Source organism: Nerophis ophidion, linkage group LG21 (assembly GCF_033978795.1).
Source record: "Nerophis ophidion isolate RoL-2023_Sa linkage group LG21, RoL_Noph_v1.0, whole genome shotgun sequence".
In the NCBI taxonomy this organism is placed as follows: Eukaryota; Metazoa; Chordata; class Actinopteri; order Syngnathiformes; family Syngnathidae; genus Nerophis; species Nerophis ophidion.
The window spans coordinates 1,112,922-1,140,791 of NC_084631.1; the positions used below are offsets into that span (position 1 = coordinate 1,112,922).

Below are 27,870 nucleotides of genomic sequence, written 5' to 3' on the forward strand. Positions count from 1 at the left end.
GACGTTGTGTCCCCCGGAACAAAGAGGAAAATAACCATCCGGATTGTTATAGGCGCAAGGTTCAAAAGCCAGGACCGGTGATGGCATGGGGGTGTATTAGTGCCCAAGGCATGGGTAACTTACACATCTATGAAGGCACCATTAAGAATGAATGGTCCATACAGGTTTTGGAGCAACATATGTTGTCATCCAAACAACGTTATCATGGACGCCCCTGTTTATTTCAGCAAGACAATGCCAAGCCACGTGTTACAACAGCGTTGCTTCGTAGTAAAAGAGTCCGGGTACTTTCCCTGCCTGCCTGCAGTCCAGACCTGTCTCCCATTGAAAAAGTGTGGCGCGTTATGAAGCGTAAAATACGACAGCGGAGACCCCGGACTGTTGAACGACTGAAGCTCTACACAAAACAAGAATGAGAAAAAATTCCACTTTCAAAGCTTCAACAATTGGTTTCCTCAGTTCCCAAACGTTTGAGTGTTGTTAAAGGAAATGTGATGTGACACAGTGGTGAACATGCCCTTTCCCAACTACTTTGGCACGTGTTGCAGCCATGAAATTCCAAGTAAATTATTATTTGCAAAAAAAATAAATAAAGTTTATGAGTTTGAACATCAAATATGTTGTCTTTGTAGCATATTCAACTGAATATGGGTTGAAAAGGATTTGCAAATCATTGTATTCCATTTATATTTACACCTAACACAATTTCTCAACTCGTATGGAAACAGGGTTTGTACGTAAACATATATAACAATAAACAATTGTGTAAAGAAGCAATTTAAAATGCATATATATCATTCACTGTTAAAAGTGGCCCTCTGAGGGCCATCAGTGCGATGTGAAGGAGTTTGACATCCCTGGTTTAGAACAACAAATCTTTCTTTCCACAACGAAAAAGCCATAGTTGCTTGTATTTAGTGTCCAAACATCTCCACTAGAATAGTTGCCGGTCATTTTTTTGGATCAATAAGTACTCTGAACACTCTAAACATAAGGACAAAGTCACTAACACCAATCCCTCCTGCTTTGTCTCCTAATTCTCTGGCAGACCAAGTGCGTATGGGTATTACACGGGATGACACCCCCTCTCAGTCTATTGCAGATGAAGTCCCCTCCAGCCTTCAAACATCTCTTAACAAGATGGATGCTTACAAAAGACCATCACGGTCTCCACTGTTAATGCCCTGACCGCTGCTTCTGCCCTGCAGGTGAGCATTTATTGACACCGGCGTGCAGGTAACCATGCCACGTTCTTGAAAATGTTAGTGAAAATGGCGAAATAAACCCAGCCTCTAAGGGCCTCCGCTCCATCTGCAGCCTTGAACACCACATGGAAGTGGGGACCGGCAGAGGTGCGACCCCCAGTGCCCAATAAGCCAAACAACTCCCTCCAACCATCTGCTCCTGAGTCCCTCATACTCTCAGCTACTCCAGCTTTCACATCGTCTCAACATTCCTACCCATCTCCCTCTCCATAACCTAATCCCCCATTGCACCCCCGCCTCTTTATCTGACACTCAGCAGGGCCGCTCTCCATCTCTGCATGTGCGCCTGCAGGCAAACATATGCTTCTCTTCCCGTCAAGAAGATTCCGGTGTGTTTGAGAGGAGAGGGATTGTTTAATGTTTATTAATCACCTGTCTGTGGAGTGGGGAGGCGAGACGGCGGTAGAGCCACCCACCCACACCCACGTATACGTGCACACATACGCAGGCACACATGTTTTACATTTACAGCCATGTGCTGAAAATATCCAAGACAGTAACAATATTTACAAAAAAAAAAATACATATAAATACAGGTTGGAACACAGGCGGACTACAGGAAGCCCAAAAGGCTTGTATGGCGTGGACATTAGTGATCTGTTTTTTACCTCTGATACAACATATAGACCAAAAATAAACGTCCACTGCAGTGGATATTAGTGTTATGTTTTGTAGCTCTGACAAAACAAATAGACCAAAAATAAACGTCCACCGGAGTGGACATTTGTTATCTGTTTTCTATCTCTGACACAACATATAGACCAAAAATAAACGTCCACTGGAGTGGACATTTGTTATCTGTTTTCTATCTCTGACACAAGTTATAGACCAAAAATAAATGTTCACCGGAGTGGACATTTGTGATCTGTTATGCATCTCTGACACAACATATAGACCAAAAATAAACATCCACTGCAGTGGACATTTATGATTTGTTTTGAACCTCTGACAAAACATATAGACCAAAAATAAATGTCCACTGAAGTGGACATTTGTGATCTGTTATGCATCTCTGACACTACATATAGACCAAAAATAAACATCCACTGCAGTGGACATTTATGATTTGTTTTAAATCTCTGACAAAACATATAGACCAAAAATAAATGTCCACTTAAGTGGACATTTGTGATCTGTTTTGTATCTCTGACACAACATTTCGACCAAAAATAAAAGCCTACTGCAGTGGACATTAGCGATCTGTTTTGTATCTCTGACACAACATATAGACCAAAAATAAATGTCCACTGGAGTGGACACGACTGATCTGTTTTTTACCTCTGTCACAACATATAGACCAAAAATAAACATCCACTGCAGTGGAAATTTATGATCTGTTTTGTATCTCTGACACAACATATAGACCAAAAATAAACGTCCACTGGAGTGGACATTTGTGATAAGTTTTGTATCTCTGACACAACATACAGACCAAAAATAAACGTCCACTGGAGTGGACATGTGTTGTCTGTTTTGTATTCCTGACAAAAGAAATTGACCAAAAACAAGCGTCTATTGCAGTGGACATTTGTGAATCGTTCTGTATCTCTAAACCAAAATGAAACGTCAATAAACACTGATTATGTTATCAAATAAACCTTTCAATGAAATCCTATTTTCTATATTTATTTGTAAAAATGTAAGCATTATCAATCTAAGCGTTAAAAGTGTTTATGAAACACAATTTTAGTGATGGGAACATGCTTTCTCAGTGAGTGTGTGGCACACCCATTAACTGTATTGACACGGTTTTGCTGTTGAACGTCCAATTAGTCTCTGTATATGTCTTTCCAATAAAATGACCAAATATATATACACATTTTTAGAAAAATGCACATGCGCTTCAGTATCGTACTGAATCTTAGACGAAAAAAAAGCAATGTTTTCAATAGGAACGGGATAAATGGTTGATATGTTTCCTGATACAACTATTTTACTTTTGATATGACACCAATATTGAAGCCTCGAGTACTGGTCGATATTGGTACAATATCGGCATGAATCACAAATACTTTAATTTTGTGGAGTGAAACACCTGAAAAAGCTTCATCTGTCATAACCTGTCACAGCAGGTCATGCCTGGTTTTGTATGGGTCGTAGTTTTCCTATCTTAAAGTCTATTTCTGTTTCAGCGCTCCATCCGTTGTTTACGCTCTGGTTACTCGGGCGCTGATTCATTTCATATGCCTCTAATTAGTGATCGAGGAGGCTCACCTGCTCTTAATCGCTAATCTGAGAGTTTTAAACCTAAGTGTCACCTTGCCTTCCACAAGCTGCTTTGGTCCCGCTTAGTTAAAGCCTGTTTAAGTTTGTTCAGTTGCTAACTTGCAGTTTTTCCGTGCGCTTGATGGCGGCACATCATATTTGTTTCTGCCTTGTACATGTAATTAAAAGACTCTTACCTCCAAAGCTGCTGCCTCTTCCTGTCTTTTGTATCCGGGGAATGCGACCAGGACCTAACAGAATCAACCTGCCAGAATCAGTGTATCTTGCGGAGGAAGAGAAAGCGCTGAAAAAGAAATATAATTCAAACAAAGGAAATCTATAACCAACACAAAACAAGACAATGGCAGATATGAAAAAAATTGCTTTATGCTGTCTTTAAGTTGAAAAGGATTGTGTTTCTAGTAGACGCAGTAATTTATCAGGTAAGTTAAATTATACTGCATACTTCCTAATAAAATAACACCTCAGCCAGACTCTTGTGTGCAGACTTCTCCACTGCATTCAACATCCTGGCTTACAAACTCCCAGCTCTCTTTGATCTGGATGACCAGCTGATCCTGTGGAGAATGAACTTTTTAACAGAGTTCTGGTCAATACCACCTTCTCGGACCTCCAACACACCTCTACCGGCTCCCCTCAGAACTGCGTTCCCTCACCTCTGCAGAACCACACAACCTAAGCTATGAAACAGTTCTCTTGTCTTTGCTATGAAGATTTACACACACTTTTGTTTTGTTTCTTTTCCTTGTGCACAGGTTTCTACGGTATACCGGTACTAGTATAGTCTCGCGGTACGAAAGAATCGAAAATGGTACTATACTCTATATATTTTTTGTTTTACAGGAAGGACGGCTCGTCGTCGTCACATCGTGACATTACTGGCTTTACAAGCAGAGGAGCATGTTCGGCAGCGCACACTCACAGAGTACTCAAAAGCAGACAGTGTGTAAACAGAAAAGGGAGAACGGACGCTTTTTGGCTTAAAAACTAATGATAATGGTGATGCTATAACACTGAAACGCCCTCAGGAAGAGAGGTTTTAAGACATCTCTTCTTAATCACTAATCCTCGCCTCCATGTCGACAAATAAAGTACGTTTCTTACAAGTATCATCCCTGCAGGATGAGGAATAGCTAAACATGCTTCACTACACACCGTAGGACGATACAGTAGCTCACCGGCGTCACAATGTAAACATACGCCATGGGTGGATCTACACCTGACATCCACTGTAATGATACCAAGTACAAGAGCGTATATGGTCGATACTACTATGATAAAAGACAAGTTGTCTAGTATGTTCACTATTTTATTTACGGACAAAATTGTTCTTCGATTGCAATAAGAAACATGTTTAATGTACCCTAAGATTTTTTGTTAAAATAAAGTAAATAATGCCATTTTTTCTGGTGCCGTTTGTTTAAAAAAAACAAGCCTACTTGTGCAGAAGCATGAACAACTGTCCATGGCGCACACACACACAGTGACGGACTCCAAGTGCAAAAGTACACAGCCAGGAGCATGTTCTCCTTCCATGTTGCAGATGAGTAAACGAGAGAGCGAGCAGAAAAGCACCACAGGGACAAAGAGCGTATATATCTCAACTGCGCGTCACTTTTTATTGGAACAGAAAGAACAAGGAGGTCAGCGGTAGAAAAAAAAAAAAAAAAGGATTGTTAGTGCCGGTAGCTAAGCGGGGGAACGGTCACTTGTTGGGAGTGAGCTTCTCCAGGTCATGGATGCCCTCCTTGTCAATCAAACGGACGCTGAAGGAGGGAAGGTTCAGGATGAAGCGCGTGTTCAGCTGGAGGAGAAAAATCACAACTTGAGACATGAGGGACAAACAGTACAAGTAGAATAACCCCACCAACAGCAGCAATTAGTGGCTATGTTGACCTCCATCTTGCACGACGGCACGAAGGAGGATGTTAGTTGTTGCTATGAATATGTTTGCTTATTTCATAAATTATAACCCCTTAAGACTTGGGATGTACTATATTTGTTTCCTATATTAACAAAGGCCTGGAAACACCATCGACCCTAAAGGGAATAAGCGGTAGAAAATGGATGGATTTGTTTAGACTATAAAGTGTTATTTCCAGTTAATAGCATAGAACCAGTTAAGGTCAGCAGCTCTCAGACTGGCTGAAAGGCGTCAACATAAGCGATTGTCGACAACACAAAAATCAAAACTCGTTGGCTTACCACATTTACTTGTCCATTTCGCCACAGACATAAAGAAAATGGCATATACAGTTTTTGTTAACCTTTTTTGCATTCTTATTTTGATTCTTCTGTTTTCATGTGATATTTCTATACTCCTATTTAACCCTTGTGTAATGTTCGTATTGTTGTTACTCAGCCAGTTAAAATACTGAAGAGATGTTTACTTTATCCCAATAAACATCTGTTCACTATTTTAACATAAAAGTGTTGATGGTGAGGCATTAAAAGCCACAAAATGCAACAGGTTCATCAGACCCACAAACGCTGGCTGAGTAACAATATGAATTTTGCACGGAAAATTTATCTGCCAGTTTATGCATCCCACAGGTATTCTTCTTTTGTGCTTCTGCACCTGCGGCTCCCACACAAGGTTGCAACATTGTTTGTCAACACTGTCTGCTCTCATTTTCTCGCACATTGGACCTTCTGATGTTTTGTGTACCTACACTCTGTCCTCGTTCCTGTCTAGACCTGCTGTGTGTGTGTGTGTGAGGTACACAGAAAACATCAATTTCTGCATTCCCATTAGCCCCGGGTCCAGTGGACCCGGACATCTTATATGAAATAGAAATGTGCAGGTGAGGTGTATGCTATGTAATCATTAAATATGTATTCTGATATATGTTCTTCACAGAAAATGAGCCAAAGTCAGTGAGTCTCACTTTGAAAAATGAATTAATTGTAGCATTTTTGTATCATCAATGGCAGCTAACAATCTTAATAACAAATGTTGAATCAATTAAGTAAAATTGTGTTAGTTACTAAAGTTGAATCTGTTGACAAATAATATGTATATAACTATACAATAATATATAACATTTGTGTCAGAAATAATTGAACAAGGATTAAATGAAACAGTACAGCGCAACATCGATTTACGAACCCCTCATATAAAACTTTTCTATTTATGAACCACAGACCAAATAAAAATACGCTTTGTAGTACGAACCTGGTCTCAGTGTACAAACGTTTCATCCACCCAGCACATCCGTTGTGGGCAGGCTGATGGCTCTCTAGCACTCAGTCGTTAGCTACTGTGCTAATTGCTACTTTGTGTGCTTTTAAGAGGGGTTTTTTAGCCTTTTTACAATATGTTTTAAATTTTGCCAGCTCTATAAGAGTAAAAAAAGCCATGGACAGGCAGTGTGTCGTTTGAAACATTCAGAATGTATCCACAGCGTTGTCAACACCGACTACCCCATTTTCCTTCTGCTTGGCACCAAGAAGATTAACTGAAAAGGTTAAATTGATTTATATTTTATTCCTCCTCGTTGTAGCGACCTGGCTGTTAAACTTAAGGAGGTTTGTGATATTTAACTATGAGTGTAGCACAGTGTGTGTGTGTGTTGCCAGGGCGGCTGCATGTAAGGACAGTTAGTGAGTTGTTGGTTTGGCTTTGTTATTAAATAGAAAGTTCATCCATCACCCCCTTATGTTTCTTTGATATACAGTACTGTATAGCGCTTTGTATTGTGTTCATCCATCCATCCATTTTCAACCGCTTGTCCCTTTTGGGGTTCAAAGTGTACAAAATATGGACTTTTGGTGAGACTGGAACTTATTATTCATGTTTATGTTGTTTCTTATTTGCTTCAATATACAAACTTTTCAATTTACGAACCCTGTTCAAGACCCAGTTATGTTCATAAATTGAGGTTCCTTTGTATTACCATGCTTTTGTTTTGAATCTTATGTTGCACAGGACAGGAAGTGACTGTGTGCACGTTTTAATGCCGTGTAACTTGACAGTGGTTGAACTTACTGTTGTCTTGAAGCAGGCATTTTCTTTCATAATTAAAAAAGAAAATGGTGGCCTCACTATATATGTATATCCTTTTGACAACCGATGTCTGCAGGGGACATTTTTTTGGTCAGAGTTCCTCATTTTGTTATGTGCAAAAAATGTCCAACGCAGAAAACACTAGCTTTCATGAAGTTATTCAGACTCTTAAGCAGAGGAACACAAACTGTGACTAACTTCGTTAATGCACTTCTTCAGGATCTCCACTGCTTCATCCCTGGTCAGATCTGGAAAAGAAACAAGGACAAGATGATGCCTCATGGAGACGACCACAAATGTTTTGCAGTGAGCGTGGGTGAGTTATGTGGAAGGCAGACCTGGTCTGTAGTGGCGGTCGAGGATGGTGAGCGTGAGGAAGGCCCCGTAGCCGTGGGCGGCAAAGGGGGCCTTGGCCAGCGAGGACAGGTAGTCCATGTAGTACAGACCCGGACCGTCTGCGTCGTCGTAGCCGGCCAGCAACAGATTGACGTGATATGGCGTCTGCAGGGAGATGGGATGTGGGTGTGAGGGTGATGGCGGCTATAGCGACTGATAAAAACCATGGAAGAAACCATCATGCAGCAAAAGAGGGAGATGAACTGCGGTCGAGGTTTGTTTCAGACAAAAATAGCCTTTTTATGCAAAACCCTTGTCCACTGCAGATAATGCTCCTCCTCAGGAGGTTCAATCAATCAATCAATCAAAGCCCTAAATCACTGGTGTCTCAAAGGGCTGCACAAACCACAACACAAACCACAGCGACATCCTCGGTAGAGCCCACATAAGGGCAAGGAAATCTCACACCCAGTGGGACGTCGGTGACAATGATGACTATGAGAAACCTTGGAGAGGACCGCATGTGTGAGAGAATGCCAAGAGTGTGCAAAGCAGTAATCAGAGCAAAAGGTGACTATTTTGAAGAAACTTAGAACATAAAACATGCATTCAGTTATTTCACCTATTTTTGGTAAGTATTTAAACTCCACATGTGTTCATTCATAGTTTTGATGCCTTCAGTGACAATCTACAATATCATGAAAATAAAGAAAAGGCATTGAATGAGAAGGTGTGTCCAATCTTTTGGCCTGTACTGTATATAAACTGTTGTTTTTTTTTATATGAAATATATTATTTAAAATTTTTGGACATTTTAATAAATATAATTTACAATCAGGGCGATTTTGTTATTTACAATACAAAAAATAGGCCTAAACATGTATGTTCCGGAAGTAGACTCCGGGTTAATACCGCCATGCTTTTATTTTGAAGTTTACTTTGCACTAAACAGGAAGTCACTGTTAATTCTGTGGAACTAGACCATGGGTGCCCAAACTTTTTCTGCAGGCAAGCTACTTTTCACTTGACCAAGTCGAGGGGATGTATCATTCTTATATAGATGTTTTTGTTAACAAGGGAAAGGTGTTTAATAATAATACAAGCATGTTTAAGACGTAAAGATTCCTTTCTTTCATGAAGACAACAATATAAGTTGGAGTATGACCTGATTCTGATGACTTGCATTGATTGGAATCAGACAGTAGTGCTGATAACGTCCACATTTTCAAATGGATGAGAAATAAAGGGTTCCTTTCTGTCCAATACCACATGAGAGTGGTTGGTTTTTGGCATCTTATTTGTCTAGCTTCCATACTCGTTTGTATAAACTTTACAAGAAATACAATGGCGGCAAACTCCGTGCACGCCAGTTTTTTGAGACTCTTATTTTGTTAGCGCAGGCAGGATGAAGCAGCGCCTTTATTGTGAAGACAGGAACTGTGCAGTCGGTCTTTAGCGTTGTGACGGCAGGTAAGATGCGAGAGTCTGTTGAAATAAAAAGTGTTTCTCGCCTTCTCCTCGATCAACCAGTTTTATGTCAGAAGATGTTTGGGTGTTGTGAATGTCAATCAAATGACGAAAGTGACGTCTTAGTGAAGATTGATGACCACTAATTTTTAGGTGTATTTTTTAATGCCTGGCTGGCGATCGACTGACACACCCTCTACAATCGACTGGTAGCTCGCGATCGACGTAATGGGCACCCCTGAACTAGACAGTAGTTGCTGATGCCTTTTCACACTGCTCAGTAATGAGGAACTTAACAAACGTCAACATACAGAGACCACCCCCCCCTTTTTTTTTTTAAATGACACCCCAAATGCTTTGTTGACTATGTTTTGTATCTCCATGTTTGTGGAATAACTTAAAAACTTAAAAGGTGCCGTTTACAGCAAATAGGTCACGTTTGAAGGAGCTATTAGTCCAGGGGTCGGGAACCTTTTTGGCTGAGAGAGCCACAAGGCCAAATATTTTAAAATGTATTTCCGTAAGAGCCATATAATATTTTTTTAACACTGAACACAAATAAATGCGTGCATTTTTAAGTAAGACCAACATTTCTAGAGTATAATAGGTATCTTATTCTTTGTAATAACATTGTTTTTCTGAAGCTAACTGTGGAGGGGGCGTGGCCTGCCGGCCTGCAGTGAACTGGGGTGTGCCAGGACCGGCCTCTGAAAAAGCAACAGGTGCGTAAATGGCCCACCTGGGCCTTGTTATCTAATCACCTGTCGCTCTGTTATAAGCAGCGGCCAGGAGGAGGGACGGGGTTGGGACTGGAGCCAGAGCGCGAGCGAAAACGAAAGAGAAAAAGACAATTGCTCGAAAGCAACTGAGAGACTTATTGAAAAATAAAACACTATTGCAACCTTGAAACAGGCTCTCATGTCGGTGCTTGGTGGTCTGAAGAACCCCCAGGAGGGCAAGCCCCACACTAACCAATAATAACTAAATAACTTCTTACCATTAACGCAACTTTTTGAACAGGTGCGGTAGAAAACGGATGGATGGATTAAAAATGCATGACAATGTTTTATATTTTGAACATTATTTTTAACACTGTGATTACAAGTGGAATTATTCATTATTTATCGTGTTAAGCAATGCCAGCTCAGATTTATCCGAGAGTCAGATGCAGTCATCAAAAGAGCCACATCTGGCTCCCGAGCCATAGGTTCCCTACCCCTGCTTTAGTCATATAACTTCTCCTCTTACTGGTCCAACAATGTAAGCTACGCCTCACTAATACACAAAGCAAAAGAATAACGCAGCAAAAAAATAAAGTTATGTTATCTCACTCACCAGTTTAACAGCAATATAGAAACTGTTTTTAAATCTCTCTTTGAGACAGGCTCCTAAATCAAATGTTGTAATCCGCCATTAGTAGATAAATGTAGTGTAACGACGGTGAAAGAGGGTCACAGGGCAAAGGTGTGTATGATAGGGGGGTTAGTCACTTGCAGTGTGACATCTGCTGGAAGTCAGCACCCCTGTTGACTTTCCTTCATCGCGCCCTCCCTCCATCTTCATTTCTTTTCTCCCTCTCTCTCTCGCCGCCTTCACCCCGTGCCCCCGAGTAACGCCAGGGCTCATTAAAAACTTCTAAAGTCGTTTCTCTTGCAGCTCACCCCCCCACCCCATCTTTAGAAATTACATCTTCCACGCTCGCAGCCTCTTCTCTCCCTCCAGTACACTAATTTATCTCCTTCTCAATTAAAAGAAACACAATTTGGAGGCCTTCAAAACAACCCCGAGCCTAAATGCTTGACAGACAAAGACTTTGCAGAGTTTTTGATTAGAACCCAATAGGAAAAGAAGTCCATTATTACATTGCAGCAAGGCAAGAATGATTCATACGGCAGCAGGCTGGTTGTGATCTCCACACCTGCCCTGCAATTTCAATTTACCTCACATTTGACCTGCTTATTTCTCTGACTTGTGTTGGCGTTATATTTGCCACGAGGGAGATGATTGCTATATCCCCTGTGGAGAGGGCTTTAGTGTGAGTGTTAACGATGGCCTCACTAGAAAGCAGAGAGTTGGTGCACAGCAGGCACAAGCGAATATCATGTGTGAGTGTGTGTTTGTGCATGTACTTTTACTCCTCTGTGAGCCTGCCAACGCCCCAGTGGCATCACCCCCACCCACCTGCCTCACTGTTTACAAGGTAACAATAATACGGACCTGGCATCAAAATAACCTTCCCATGTCACCTCGTATAGGCACCTTGTTAACCCCGCCACCTGAACTCACACCTAGATTCACATTAACAAACAATATGCATCATCTTTATCATTTACTCCCGACACACGTGCATACGCACACTTTTACGACACACAATGACAAACAAAAGGCTGAAAGTTCTACAAAACAGAAAAAAAGAGAGAGCATCCTGTTTGGCTTTTGTACTTTGCAAGAATCTTGATCAGGTACACTTTAGCTGGCGTTAAGAGTCGATTTGCTACAGTTTGGTACAAAATCGCTTTGCCAAGTTGGCAACGCAATCGGTCATGTTTTTTGAGGATTTATTTATTTCATTCAATTAATATTATTCACTTTTTATTAGCCCTGTGCTTCACATCCACGTTCTTCCTTCCCATGACTGGAAAACAATCCATCTCTAGCTATGGAGGTAATGCTACCGAGTAAAACCAGTTTTGGTCGGATCTTAAGGGGTTCCCTCTGGTGGCATTTGCTACGCCAACTAATAGTGGAGATGCTATAAACTCAAATTTTTGCTTGCAATTTAAAGCATAACAATAAACCGGGAGACAATTACTATCTCAAAAAGCTTAAATTGGAAACTCTTAAAGGGGAACTGCACTTTTTTGGAATGTTGCCTATCGTTCACAACCATTATAAAAGACATGACAATGGATGTATGTTTTTGTAATGTATTTTAACCTAAAGGAGCCATATGTAATAATTTCACACCAAGTTATCATTAAATGGCCCTGATATGTTAAAAAGGCATTATTAAATAATGTTATTTTCAAATACCTGTATAACTGATAACATTAGTAGGATATGCTCATTTCAAAATTAGATTTACAGCCTCGAAATCGTGATATTGTTTTCATTTCGATGTCCCGTCCTCTATTGTTTGACCAATTAGAAAGTTTGTGAGCGTGTCACATCCAGGTCAGCAGTTATCTTTGTCTAGCTACTACCACTGGTAAAGTTACGAAACATATCAGACCTCAGTAATTTTTAAAAGGCGTCGTTACGATTCTCAACTTATTCATGACAAAACCAGGAACAAAACAAGGATTTGTATCGGTGATGCCTTTGAAAGATGGAGACGATTGAAGGCGGAGAAGATTTTTCATCTGACGCCACACTTGCTAATTTTCTCCTTGATAGGTAATCAATCCACTTTATTTACAAAGCACATTTAACCAACAAAATGTTTCCAAAGTGCTGCACAACAATATTAAAAACAATATTCAAATACTATCCTGAGCTCCACCAATGACGGAAAACGAAAAATAAAAAAAATAAATGAATTATATTTATACAGCGCTTCTTCTCTAGTGAATCAAAGCGCTTTACATAGTGAACACCCCCTTATCTAACTTACATTTAAACCAGTGTGGGGGGCACTAGGAGCAGGTGGGTAAAGTGACTTGCCCAAGGACACAACTGCAGTAACTAGGATGGCGGAAGCGGGGATCGAACCTGCAACCTTAAAGTTGCTGGCATAGCCACTCTACCAACCGAGCTATACCGTTTTAAAGGGTAAAACCAATTAAAACAGAAAATAGAAATCAACATTTTAAAACACAGAGGACAACAGAGGACCACACAACTCACGTAGTTTTAAAAGCCAGAAAATAAAAATGAGTCTTAAGACGAGACTTAAAACACTCCAATGTGGGAGCAGTTTGAACATGGAGGGGCAGAGTGTTCCAGATCTTAGAGCCGACCACAGAGAAGGGCCTGTCTCCCCTAGTTTTAAGTCTGGTCTTGGACACCACGAGCTGGAGATGGCTCTCGGACCTCAGAGGGCGCGCAGAATTGTAAGTTTGGATGAGGTCTGAGATATAAAGAGGTGCCAGTCCATGTAAAGCTTTGAAAACAAAGAGCAAGGTTTTAAAATAAATTCTAAAATGAACAGGGAGCCAGTGCAAACTCTCAAGGATTGGGGTTATATGCTGGCGTTTCCTGGCCCCTGTTCAAAGTCGTGCTGCCGTATTCTGGACTAACTGCAACCGGGAGAGAGCTTTTTGGCTAATGCCAGCATAAAATGCATTGCAGTAGTCCAGGCCACTTGAAATAAAAGCATGCACGACTTGTTCAAAAAGGTTAAAAGATAAAAACGGTTTTATCTTTGCTAAAAGACGAAGATGATAAAAACACGATTTTAAAACGCCATTGACTTGTTTGTCAAGTTTAAAATCGCTTTATATGGTGACACCAAGGCTGGTGACCTTGGGACGCACATCATTTTGCAATGGTCCCAAGTAAGTGAGGGCCGGACCAGCTGTCATCATGGCAATGTGAAACGTACGATACTGTCACACTGTGTAGCTTTTCAACTGATCTTTCCACTGAAAAAAGTTAAAAAGTTGGTTGTTTCATTTTTACGTGCATTTCTTGAAGATATGATAACCACACAACCTTGTGTAGGGGTTGGAGAAGATGACCACCACCAACAGGATACAGTGGTTTGCTCAACGACATCGTTTTCCAGCAGTCCTTGCAAATACTACAATCTATTCGGCATGAAAACAAAGCTCCGGAAGGCAGCGGATTATACGGCCCGTCAGCTTCGAACTTTTTGTTTCTTTCTGCACCGAATCCTCATTACTGATGCAGCATCGTCAAGGCCTCAGGTGATCATGTGTTCTGCCAATTTTATTTGTCTCCCTCCTTGCGCTCTAAAGCTTGAGTCAATGCAGTACTCTGGAGGTTAATAACACAGCCCAGTTGTTTTCCTGGGCGGCGGGTTAGTAAGCACACTTCAATATGAACAGTCTCCGGCTTCCTCGGCTCAGACGTGCTCTGCTGACTAGAGTTAACTACACCTCCCGAAGGTCGGCAGCCACTGGAGTATGACATCTTTCAGACTACAGAACTCATCTGTAATTCATCCTGCGGGAAAAGGAACGTAGGAATTAACAATATAGCTCTGATTAATTTATCAGCCAGTAGTTTTTCACCTAAGGGTTTGGGCACGCTGGCAGTGAGGGATCATTTTTAGGAGGGGGAGCGGCACTTAAAAGATGACAAGGATTGAGGAGAAACAATTGGGATAAAAAACAAATCATTATCTTGATGAATCCTTCTTTTTGGCTTGGCCTGGATATTTAATCAAATTAATTAAAACCAATTGCAACATATCTGGCACAGTTACCCAGACAACTGAACAAAAGCTTAGGACTACAGGCATTTTACATAAATAGGTAGTTTACGATGTTTTGTTCTGGGAATGTTCTTAAACTCAAGGATAGATTAGTACATTAGATGATGCACATGTATAAAGAAGTCCTAAAATATTACAGTTCATTTCAGGTTTTGTTTATGTTCGCAACTTCCAAACTGGATTAGTCTGGATATGTCATCAACAGATTGATGAGCCAAAATTAGACCAAAAAGAAAACTGATCATGAAATTGTGTTCTAAAATAGAAAGACCACATAGAGAAATGGACTGCAGGAGAACAGGGAACAAAGCTGTTTATACAATATAATTTGCAACTCTTGGGGTCTGATGAGTGTGAGCGCAAACATAGCTGGAGGAAGGAGTGGGATGCGGATCGGAGAAAAAAAAGTGCAGGTTTTCCGCACACTTGAGAACGAAACATAGATAAATCCCAATTTAACAAAGCCAACGCTGTAACCAAGAGGCACAAAAACCAAGATTTCCTTGCAGCGTATGAAAAAACATGCATAAAAATGTATTTCTCCTACAACATTTGCAACCCTGACTGAATAAAAACGATCTGTGTCCAGTAGGTATGTGCAAAATATTTGAGGCTTGTTTTGTGAGCTTTTAGCATTTCCACAATTATGATAAACATTTTATTGTATTTCCATTATAAAATGTCCCAAAATATCTAAATTGGATGGTTCTAGGGCTGCACCTAACAACTACTTTGACTAATCATTGACTATCCCAAATATTACTTGACTAATCAGTTTATAAAGCGTATAGCTATTCAGTGGCTCTTATTTAGCCATGGGCTTTTAAATCTAGTTTGAGATATGGGACATCACATAAAAAAATGACTACTTCATGGAAAATATTTATGAACCGTGTTGTTCATTGGATTACTACAAAAACAAATTGTTAAAACTTTTGTCCATAAAAAAATAAAAGGACTATAATTTTTTAATGTAAAAAAAAGGAAAGTCAAAATAAAGTAAAAAATATATAAAAACACCACTAAAGTTATCTGGCTTCTTCGAAAAGAAAAGAGCAATCATGTGACAATAAGATGTTTAGAAAGTTTATAGACCAAGTTTAGCAGGCAGACTTTGGCTTAAGTTACAGTTGAAGCTTTTTTCCCCACACAACTACGTCTCTTTGTTAGTCAACTCGGGAACAAACCTACTATCTTACAGAGGCGAATCGGAGACCACATCCTCCAAATGTCCGACAACTCCGCTTTAATTCTCCCGCATCATAGACGTACCGCCATGAAAAGCAAAGTCGCTTTGCAAATTAAGCCAGTTATTTAAAGTATCTTCTACTTGTTTGAGTTGAAATGTTCCCAGTCTTTCTATGTTTTCACTTGCCATGTTGTTGGAAGTGGCCGCAGCTTTTTTTTTTCCCCCCCATTGCTCGCACTGACTCGTGCATGTTTGTTTTCGTTCTGAGAAACACGAGCGATGTAACCAACACTTATCGTGTAATTGGTCTACTTTTCAGTATTCACTTCTTTAAAAGGTCGGTACCCAGCAGGTTTATTTTCTCTGTTTAATTTATTAGCAAGTTTTTTGCGTACACACAGGTATAGTACAATGTAGGGGTGAAATGGGTCACAAAATCTACTGTTATGCTCTAAATACCATTTTGTGACAGGTTTTCCGGTACATTTTTGTTCTTTTTAACATTCCAGAATACTATATATAACAGGGGTGTTCGAAACTTTTCCACCAAAGGCTGCATACCGAACAGTTAAATCATAAGGGGGCCAATTGGATATTTATTTTATTTTTTAAATTCGAAAATATATATATTTATAGAGAAACCCTTGTGTGACAGCTTTGTGTTTCAGTTGACAAAGCATATTTTTTTAGTATCAAAATGTCATTTTTTTTCTCATTACATTATGTTTTTGCTCTTTCTTTTCATTTTTTGACTTAAAAAAACACTGTTGCCCAGTTTTTCAAGTCAAAGCATAGTAATGTTGTGACATCATAATGTACCAAAAACTGCTTTATAAAGGGTATGTTTGAAATGTTCTCAGCCTGTGTCATTTTTTGCATCGATGACATCAGCGAATCATCCATACTGTATTTAGTATAAATTTACTTTGAGTGCTTAGCACAAGTCTGACATTGTAGTCATTAAGCTCCTTCTTTTTCCTCTATCCTCTTGTTGCGGGGCAGACTGGCTCGTACAGGCATATGCATCCTCCGCTGCTGCCATTTCCAATAAAAAGTAGCTTATAGTTCTAACTTATATCGGTCAGTAGACTCACTACGGAAGCACTAAAAACTACAACATGAATGACGGGAGAAGACGCTGTCCAGCAGGAGGTAAGTAATTAAGACCGCCCACAAAACGGCGCATCATGAACAGACGGTGAAAATCCCGGCTTGAAGACTATCTGTAAAACATAATCAATGCTAAGTATTGACCAAAGAACCACCATCACATGTTATGTAGACCACAAATAAAAGTTTTCAATGTTGAAAAAAAATCATGATATGACATCTTTAAAGTATAAGGCAGCACTAAGGTCACATGAGTTAGGTTCAATTGTTGTTGTTTTTAGCAATTTGCAATTTTCTCAAGTTATTTTTCATGCCGCTCATCAAATGGTGGCAGCCCTCTTAACAGTGCTATCAACAAGACTGATACAATTACATGTTCACACTTCACCTTGTGATTGGATCTCACTTCGCAGCTCTATTATGCAAATAAAAACAAAGCCGAGGCGACAATGCACATGCACCTGTGCCCAGTAATTAAAATAAGAAGCTAAGAATTATAAATAGAGACTCTCACAAAATAGTTGGACCAGTTGACAATTCTTCTTTTGGAAAGCAGGCTAAGATGTAAAAGTTTGGATTGTTATGATAAAAAGACAGATCCGGTCTTTGCTGTAATGGACATGGTGCTATGAATTGCTTGGGATGTTTTATTAATGCAGTATTTTCAATCCACTTAACATTGTCTAGTACAACTTATTAGGCCAAACTGGTTTACAGTGATCGTAACGGCAGCCTGTACATGTGAATGTCAAGTCATGTGTACATTCAATCCTACTTGTTCTCACACTCAGTCAGTGCAGTGTGGTCTACTGGGTATTCTTCTGCCCCCCAGGGATTCCCACAGTCTCTCCACACCTCCCTCCTCCCACTTCTCCACCCCTATCACCGCCTCGATGTGTCCCACATTCCCTTCCCTGCCACACTAATTGTTTTTTGTAATTATTTTCACCCTTCTGCCTGTGTAAAAGGAAGCAGCTGCAATACTCCTAACAAATTAGTGCAAGAGTCACGATGCATCGTTATGGCGAGACATCTGCAAATGATCCTATGAGAGTCTAATTTCTTGGCCTAAATATTAAGCTAAAAGCCTCTGTTTTTCAGAACTAAGAACATCTTCTGAGGTGTTTCTTAAAAGGGGACAGGCTTCTTTTAAATCAGTCAAAATTAATCTTCTTGCCGAGTACAAATGTTTTGATGTAATGATGGATGTGGTCAATGACCACTGAACTACCCATCTAATCACCGAGATCAAACATTTTCTCAACATTCAAGATGAGCATTACTTAGATTTGAATAAACAACCTTACCTTTGATTTTATGCTCCATTGCACTAGTCGTGTGCGTTGTTGAGGATTACAAATAAAACAAATGCAAAAAAATATATACTGAATGGTTAAATTAGTTTTTCAGTAGTTTTAATTGGAAATATTATTTTGTACACTCAATAAAATATCTATAAATCTTTTGTTTATGATTACTTTTCAGCGTATCGACCAGATGTATCGCTTGTATCAGGCTGTTCATGTGTGAACCTCATCTTGGCATTCCAGGATTAGTTTTTGACAAAAACCGTAAAAAAAAGGTAAACCCAAAGCTGCAATTGAATTATTAGAGGGGTTTATTTGGATTATTTTCTAAGCAAACAAGATTCAACACCGACAGAAACTCTACAGGACTGTCTCAGAAAATTAGAATATTGTGGAAAAAGTCCTTTATTTTCTGTAATGCAACTAAAAACATGAAAATGTCATACATTCTGGATTCATTGCACATCAACTGAAATATTGCAAGCCTTTTATTATTCTAATACTGCTGATTATGGCATGCAGCTTAAGAAAATTCAAAAATCCTATCTCAAAAAATTTGAATATTTCCTCAGACAAAGTAAAAAAAATGATTTATAACAGCAAAACAAAATCAAACATTTGCAAATGTCAATTAATGCACTCAGTACTTGGTTGGGAATCGTTTTGCACGGATTACTGCCTCAATGCGGCGTGGCATGGAGGAAATCAGCCTGTGGCATTGCTGAGGTGTTATGGATGCCCGGGATGCTTCATTAGCGACCTTTAGCTCATTTGCCTTATTGGGTCTGGTGTCTTTCAGCTTCTTCTTCACAATACCTCACAAAAATCTCCATGAGGTTCAGGTCAGGTGAGTTGGCAGGCCAATCGAGGACAGTAATGCCATGGTCAGTACACCAGTTACTGGCGGTTTTGGTACTGTGGGCAGGTGCCAGATCATGATGGAAAATGAAATCATCATCTCCATAGAGCTTTTCAACAGATGGAAGCATGTAGTGCTCTAATATCTCTTGGTACACAGCTGCATTGACTCTGGACTTGATGAAACACAGTAGACCAACACCAGCAGCTGACATGGCTCCCCAAACCATTGCTGACTGTGGGAACTTCACACTGGATTTCAAGCAACTTGGATTTTGCTCCTCTCCGGCCTTCCTCCAGACTCTAGCGCCTTGACTTCCAAATGAAAGTGTGAAGTTTTTTTTACTTGGTCTGAGGAAATATTCAAATTTTTTGAGATAGGATTTTTGTGTTTTCTTAAGCTGCATGCCATAATCAGCAATAATAAAATAATAAAAGGCTTGCAATATTTCAGTTGATGTGTAATGAATCCAGAATGTATGACGTTTTAGTTGCATTACAGAAAATAAAGGACTTTATCACAATATTCAAATTTTCTGAGACAGTCCTGTATTAGCGCTACTGACTGACTAGAATAGGTGTTTGAATACACTTAAGAAAGATGTTTGGGGGATGTTTGCCTTACATTTTTATATATGTGCCTTTCAAAAAATGTTTTTAGTAGTATGCACTGGAAGGCTACATCTTGAGTCCTAACCTCCTCCCCATTTCAAATGTGACAATGATACGATAAAAATGTTGTCTTTTACACAATTTTTTCTTAAGTTAGTATCAGACATTCCAGAGGTTTTCCAACTATTGTGTTGACGGAGTTGTAACAGTATCCTTGACTGGTGTAGATCAGTCAAATCTCAACAAAATGAGCTGTCTATGGTGTTTTACACACTTATGCACACAACTAAGGGTGGCATAATGTTCGTTTTATCATGAATGTAGTAGACGGCCCGCTGACAATAGTAAGGCCAGGTGAGAGGTGATTAAACACGAGTGTACCATAGTTAGGCCAATAAACTGTAGGCAAGGATGTTCCTATCAGATTTTTATGCTGCCGATTCCGAGATTGGCTAAAACCAATCAAGTCATGTAATTTTGAAAATGTGTTTATGGTGTGTGCTATTGAGAGTTTAACAATATCAACACATTATTTCAACAAGTTCTTCTTTTTTTTTCATGACGTAAAATTGTATGAACAAAAAGTTAATATTACACAACAACTAAACAAAAGCTGCTACCTACTACTCATTTAGAAGAGAATAGAATAGAAAGTACTTAATTGATCCCTGGGGGAAATTCAGTTGAAAAGATTCCTTTGCCCTCCTGTGTCCAGGGAATTAGGCCGTAAACATTAACAAAAACTACAAAAATATGATTTTTGTGCGAATAAAAATACTGATCTAATAAATCTAGTATCGATCATATACTGATCCTTCTCTTGGCAGCAACACCACCGATTTATGGATCGATTCACTCTTACCATATGTGTAAGACAGGCAGCTCCACATCACTATAACACAATAGTTACTGTAATATTACCCTCTCTGTAGACGCTTAATTAAATCTACTTGTTAATTTCCTGTTAATAGCTGCTTACTTACTGCTGCAACGCGGTTACGTCGACACATCTGAAAGCTTATTATGCACTTACTTCTTGTTTCAAGCTTTGCGGTTAGCTTACCTATTAGCATGCATGTTCCTGGCTTACTCTCAGTGTGTAATGTGTTTAAGCTTTGTCCTCCAGTGACAATGTAATTTAAGCTAATAACTAATGGGAGGATTATTAACTTAAGGGAGCAGCAGTTAGCGGCTAGCCGCTTCTGTCAGCGGCGGGACCAAAAATAAAGTATCACCTGGATTTTGTGATTGGCATTAGGGCTGGGCGATATATCGATATACATGATATATCGCGGGTTTGTTTCTGTGCGATATAGAAAATGACTATATCGAGATATTCGAGTATACCTTCTCAGGCAGTTGCTTTTAGCTGCGGGCATTACACTACAGGTTCTTCCCACACCTTCTTGTGTCTCCTTCTTACAGAGTGTTAGCGCACCTTCTTACACACGTCACATACTGTCACGTCAAACGTCATATACGTATACGCCCTCGCGGTGCAGAGAGGTAGCGGCATGGGTAACATTAGCTGTGATGCCAGCAGTAATACAAGAGAAAGAAGGAGCGAATCTGGTCACAAATGAAGGAAGAATTCATTCCAAAGAAAAACAGCGTCTGGCGGTGGTTTAGCTTAAAGCAGGAATATGTCGAACAAACAACCGTAATTTGTCAAGTGTGGTGCTAAAGCCTTGCTATCAAAAGTAGCATTACTGCTAATATGTAGCATCATTTGAATGGTCACCTGCTAGAAAATGAAGAGTTTTTACTCCGCATGTCAGCATCTCTATTCGGTGCCACACGCCCACAAAATCATGCACAAAAGTGCACTTTATTTGTTTTAAACTACTGTAGTGCACTTTAATTTAGTGTTGTTTTGATACGTCATCTTAGTGGCATTTTGCACAAAAGTGCACCAATAGCTTGTTTTGAAATGACAATCTTGCACTTTCTGTTTTGGAAATGACATGAATATTTGTGCCACTGCTTCATAACTGTTTAATAAATACGGTTTTGGTAAATTGACTTAATTGTGGTTTCCCTTGCTGCATGAAAGTTTAAAATGAGCATATATTAATGCAGTATGAACAAGAATGTTTGAATGTAGACACATAGAATCATCATACTGCTGTGATTATATGCATCAAGTGTTTATTCAAGGCTAAGGCAAAATATTGAGATATATTTCGTGTATTGCGATATGGCCTAAAAATATGGAGATATTAAAAAAGGCCATATCGCCCAGCCCTAATTGGCATATTCAGAAAATTAGACAGTAGTGATAAGTGTAGCTATTATTAACTGTAAGTCGTCCCTAAAACATGCATGTAATCTTGAACAAAGACATTTATATGACACCGAAGTAAAGATTTACATAAAAAATGTTTGTTAGTGTCTAGTAACAAGCGTGTGTTATATCTTACAGGTCATTTTTACTTTTAATTTTGACAATTTTTCCAACTTCGTAGGATATTTATGTTGATGCCCGACTGAGAGCCAGCGTCCTCTGCAGTGGATATTTGTCTTTTGCAAAACATGTTACTTTATTTTCTTTGAAATCTGTAACTCGGTAAAAAGAAATAGACTATCTACTATGATGGAGGCTATACATTGCATTGCTTTTAAGACAAAAACTGAGATATGGCTTTCCGGTAAACAAGAAAACCTTGCAGATAGTTCATATTCAGAAAAGAAATCTACAATACTCCTCACAAATACTTAAACCAGGCAGTAATGTGACAAACAATATATGATTGAAGTTCAGCATTGTGATGTGTGAGTATGTTTACCCTGCTTCGAAGGTAGTCTGCAAGGTTCTTTCTCGTGAAGTTTGCTGCTGCTGCTGGACTGAGTTCATAGCCTGCCAAACAATGAATAAAAAAGACATTAAGCAATTTTCTTAATTAGAAACCTCATAGTGTGACAATGTGTTATGAACTATGATTTGTTGTAGGAATGATATTACCCATCATGAGTTGTTGAAACAGTCAAGTGGTTAAGCTTGTTGATATCAAAATATCCCCAATAAATGTAGACTAACAAATAAGTAAATTCCCTCACCGTTTCTCATTTTGTAGAGCTGAACGTTCTTCTGAATGTACTCCGCAAACTGGACTGTGTCTCCCGACTCTCCCACACACAGTAACAGAATCTTCTCACTCAGTTTGAACATCTTGTCGTAGTCTGAAAAACATTCAAAAGTGAGATGATAAAGTGAGCGTTCAGCCATCAAAAAGTGCAACTGCAGAAAAGCAATGACTTAACAAGGGTAAAAGTTTAAGTTGATTTCAAACATGTATACAGATAGGAGTGATACATAATATAATCTACATTTTATCATTTCTCTTTACAACACGTTTGAAAAGGAAGTAAGTGAAAGTCAAACTTATTTAATCCTACCCCTTTTAAGAATTCATAGTAATTACTAAACATTTGTTCACTTTCTGTTCACATCTTGTAACACAATTTACATCAATGACTTCTTAATACAACTGATCGTCTTATTAATAGTTAACACAGCTTTAACTGGCACTAAAAAACATGAACATATTTCCCCCATTTTAGAATTCCCTCACTGGCTCCCAGTTCATTTTAGAATTAATTTTGAAATATTGTTGTTTGTTTTTAAATCTCTTAACGGATTATAGCTACAATAAATGTCAGACTTTTTAAAAATGTACACCCCCACAAGGTCTCTGAGGTCAACTGATCAGTTTCTTCTTGTCGTCCCAAAAACCTATTTAAAATCCATTGGTGATCGTGCATTTTCTGTGGAGTTATGTACTTAAAGGCCTATTGAAAGCCACTACTACCCACCACGCAGTCTGATAGTTTATATATCAATGATGAAATATTAACATTGCAACATATGCCAATACAGCTGGTTTAGTTTACTGAATTGCAATTTTAAAATTTGCGCGGAAGTATCATGCGAAAACGTTGTGGTATGATGACAAGTGCGCGTGACACAGTTCACAGCTATAAGTGGTCTCTTTGCATTGCAAAATTCCACAACATTATGGACATCTGTGTTGCTGAATCTTTTGCAATTTCTTCAATCAATAATGGAGACGTCAAAGAAGAAAGCTGTAGGTGGAAAGCGGTGTATTGCGGCCGCCTTTAGCAACACAAACATAGCCGGTGTTTCATTGTTTACATTCCCGAAAGATGACGGTGAAGCTTTACTATGGAATAGAGTGGTCAAGCAAAAACGATTGGATTGGACCACACACACAAAGTACAGTGTATTATGCAGCGATCATTTCGAAACATCGTGTTGCGAAGAAGGTCCCTTGCGAAGGGCAGAGATGGGCATCGCCACCACCCGTCGACTGGTGCTGAAGAAAGGTGCGGGGCCGACCTTCAGGTTGTACAGGTACGACCATATAATCTCACTAAAACACTAGTAACACAATAAACAGATAAGGGATTTTCCAGAAATATCCTATTAAATTTGTCTAATAACATCTGAATCGCTCCCACTGTATAGTCTTTTTTTTTTGTAGTCCTTCACTCTCACTTTCCTCATCCACAAATCTTTCATCCTCGCTCAAATTAATGGGGGAATCGTCGTTTTCTCGGTCCGAATCGCTCTCGCTGCTTGTGGCCATGATTGTAAACAATGTTCCGATGTGAGGAGCTCGACATCAAAAATATGGCAATATCGCGAAATGATCAAGAATGACACATAGAATGGACCTGCTATCCCCTTTTAAATAAGAAAATCTAATTTCAGTATGCCTTTAACAAAAAATATGAAACAACTGAGAATACCGAATTTGAATAGCCCCCGGGGCGCTAATTAATTTAAAACCTCTTCTCACTCCTACGCCTATTCAAGGCATGCGGTAATAGTAAGCACGCGCTAATAACTTTAAAACCTCTTCTCACCCCTGCGCTTACCGATGGCATGCAGTAAAACATTGAGTGTGATGTGAAGATACAATAACGGAGAGCACATTTAATAATAAAAAAGTTATTATGGTTATTATTTTCAGCACTGAAGGTTTGGAATAACCTTCAATTTACGCAAGCATTTCGCTGCTTCTATCGTCACACGGATGAGATTGGAATGCATACTGGGTGATGTAAGTTACACTGAAGGTTGTGATATAAACAAGTTTAACACTCTTACTAATATGTGCCACATTGTGAACCCACACCAAACAAGAATAACAAACACATTTCTGGAGAACATTGGCTCTGTAACACATTATAAACGCAACATAACAATTATCCAGAATGCAATGCATCCATGACTCTTACTGCTTATATTATACACCCCGCTAGCACCAAACCCCGCCCACCTCAACGATGCGCAGAGGGTGGGTGGGTGTTGGGGGGGGGGTTGGTGCTAGCGGGGTGTATATTATCAGCAGTAAGAGTCATGGATGTATTGCACTCGGGGTAATTGTTATGTTGTGTTAATAATGTGTTACAGAGCCGACGTTTTCCAGAAATGTGTTTGTCATTCTTGTTTGATGTGGGTTCACAGAGTGTGGCACATATTAGTAAGTGTTAAACTTGTTTATATCACAACCTTCAGTGTAACCGGTGTGGCTGATGAACAAGACCCCTGGTTTACGCAATAGTACAAGCAAAAAAACTCTCTATGCAGTGTAATTTCATTATAGATTTAAAGAGAGTTTTGCGGTTCCCATTGTTGTTGTGAAATGGGGCAAAATGGCTCTTTGAGTGGTAAAGTTTGCCAACCCTGCCGCCTCCGTCACTTTGAAAATAACGACAGGGGAAGGGTCACTCGTGACGTCATGAATTTGACCTGGCGGTAATAGTAAGCATGCGCTAATAATTATGGGAAACAAGTTTGACCTGACAGTAGTTCAAGGCAGGCGCATATTACACGCGAGGCGGCAATTCAAGGGAATACGGTATGTTTCGTTTTCTAGTTTCTTCAAATAAGCCCCCTTTTGCTCGGATTACTTTTTCGCACACTCTTGGCATTCTCTCGATGAGCTTGAAGAGGTAGTCACCTGAATTTTCACTTCACAGGTGTCATAGTTGTAATGCCTTCCGTGACAATCTACAATGTAAATAGTCATGAAAATAAAGAAAAGGCATGGAAATGAGAAATGTATGTATTAGTAAATTGCTTTGAATACGAAAGGGGTAGGATTAAGTAAACTCGGCTTCTACCTACTCCTTTTCGTACATGTTGTAAAGAGAAATACAAATGAAATATGGTGCGTCACTTTGAAACAAACTAACCATTTTCACTTTCCATTCATCCATCCATTTCTACCGCTTATTCACTTTGGGGTCACTGGTTCCTATCTCAGCTACAAGTGGGCAGAAGGCGAGTACACCCTGGACAAGTCGCCACCTCATCGCAGCATTTTCACTTTCGCTATTAGTTTTTTTTTATACCATCCATCCATCCATTATCTTCCGCTTATCCGAGGTCGGGTCGCGGGGGCAGCAGCCTAAGCAGGGAAGCCCAGACTTCCCTATCTCCAGCCACTTCGTCTAGCTCTTCCCGGGGGATCCCGAGGCGTTCCCAGGCCAGCCGGGAGACATAGTCTTCCCAACGTGTCCTGGGTCTTCCCCGTGGCCTCCTACCAGCTGGACGTGCCCTAAACACATCCCTAGGGAGGCGTTCGGGTGGCATCCTGACCAGATGCCCGAACCACCTCATCTGGCTCCTCTCGAGCCAGATGAGGTGGCTTTTTATACTTGGGTGATTAACTATTTCGACACTAGTCTAGCGCTGACGGCAACTACTATGTAGATAACACAAAATACTATTTTTAAAAAGAGAAACTCAACCCACTTGTCATTAATAAACGGTGTTTAGCTTAGCTAACTAGCTAAAGGCATTCGACAACTTAGAGAAGAAACCGAAGCCCGCGTTATTACTTACAAATTTATAACAGTCCATACAGATATTAGTTAATTTAAGTTTTTTTTTAATTCGCAATTTTAGTTAATGACCAAGACGGCGGCTTTAGTTGATGCTAAATGCTAAGCTAACACATTGTCACTTGCCGTGTTTGATCTGAATGATGCTGTTGGCCGCAACATTGTCCGCAGCCACGACGACAAAATCCGGTCCTTGTATGCCGATTAAATATTCCATTCTCTCCAACAAGTGCAACTTCGATGGCTTAAAAAAAAGTATGCAAACAGCGTTACTCTTCGCAGCTTGGTCAGATTACACAGCAAAAGTTGCAAGTCGTCGGCGCCTGATTAATACGTCACCGGAAACGGCGTGATGTATTTCGTGTGCGACTTTTTCCTGACGTGTGTCAACGAGACTGTGGAGCAGGGGTCACCAACACGGGGCCCGCGGGCACCAGGTCGCCCGTAAGGACCAGATGAGTCGCCCGCTGGCCTGTTCTAAAAATAGCTCAAATAGCAGCACTTACCAGTGAGCTGCCTCTATTTTTTAAATTGTATTTATTTATTAGCAAGTTGGTCTCCCCTTGCTCGACATTTTTAATTCTAAGAGAGACAAAACTCAAATAGAATTTGAAAATCCAAGAAAATATTTGAAAGACTTGGTCTTCACTTTTTTAAATAAATATATATTTTTTTTTTTACTTTGCTTCTTATAACTTTCAGAAAGACAATTTTAGAGAAAAAATACATCCTTAAAAATAATTTTAGTTTTTTTAAACACATATACCTTTTTACCTTTTAAATTCCTTCCTCTTCTTTCCTGACAATGTAAATCAATGTTCAAGTATTTTTTTTATTGTAAAGAATAATAAATACATTTTAATTTAATTCGTCATTTTAGCTTCTATTTTTTCAATGAATAATATTTGTGAAATATTTCTTCAAACTTATTATGATTAAAATTCCCCAAAAATATTCTGGCAAATCTAGAAAATCATTAGAATCAAATTTAAATCCTATTTCAAAGTCTTTTGAATTTATTTTAAAATGTTTGTTTTGGAAAATCTAGAAGAAATAATGATTTGTCTTTGTTAGAAATATAGCTTGGTCCAATTTGTTATATATTCTAACAAAATGCAGATTGTATTTTAACCTATTTAAAACATGTCATCAAAATTCTAAAATTAATTTAATCAGGAAAAATTACTAGTGATGTTCCTTAAATTCTTTTTTTTTTTTTTTTT

General features: G+C 39.3%; 1 protein-coding gene across 1 annotated transcript; it reads right to left on the reverse strand.

Annotated features, from left to right (window-relative positions):
- Positions 1-5,083: 5,083 nt before the first annotated feature.
- On the reverse strand, positions 5,084-26,987 carry LOC133539560 (proteasome subunit beta type-2-like). Its single transcript, XM_061881556.1, has 6 exons — positions 26,774-26,987; positions 22,832-22,954; positions 22,561-22,631; positions 7,836-7,998; positions 7,696-7,745; positions 5,084-5,295 (listed from the first exon to the last, which is right to left on the reverse strand). Exons 1-6 carry the CDS (start codon positions 26,862-26,864, stop codon positions 5,197-5,199), a joined length of 597 nt encoding a protein of 198 aa, XP_061737540.1. The 5' UTR covers positions 26,865-26,987; the 3' UTR covers positions 5,084-5,196.
- Positions 26,988-27,870: the final 883 nt, after the last annotated feature.

Excerpts from the sequence above, each read along its gene's own strand:
- LOC133539560 (XM_061881556.1), bottom strand. The coding sequence starts at position 26,864 with ATGGAATATTTAATCGGCATACAAGGACCGGATTTTGTCGTCGTGGCT. Across the intron at positions 22,632-22,831 it reads GCTCTACAAAATGAGAAACG|GCTATGAACTCAGTCCAGCA; the intron begins GTGAGGGAATTT and ends ATTGTTTGGCAG. Across the intron at positions 5,296-7,695 it reads TGAAGAAGTGCATTAACGAA|CTGAACACGCGCTTCATCCT; the intron begins GTTAGTCACAGT and ends TTTCTCCTCCAG.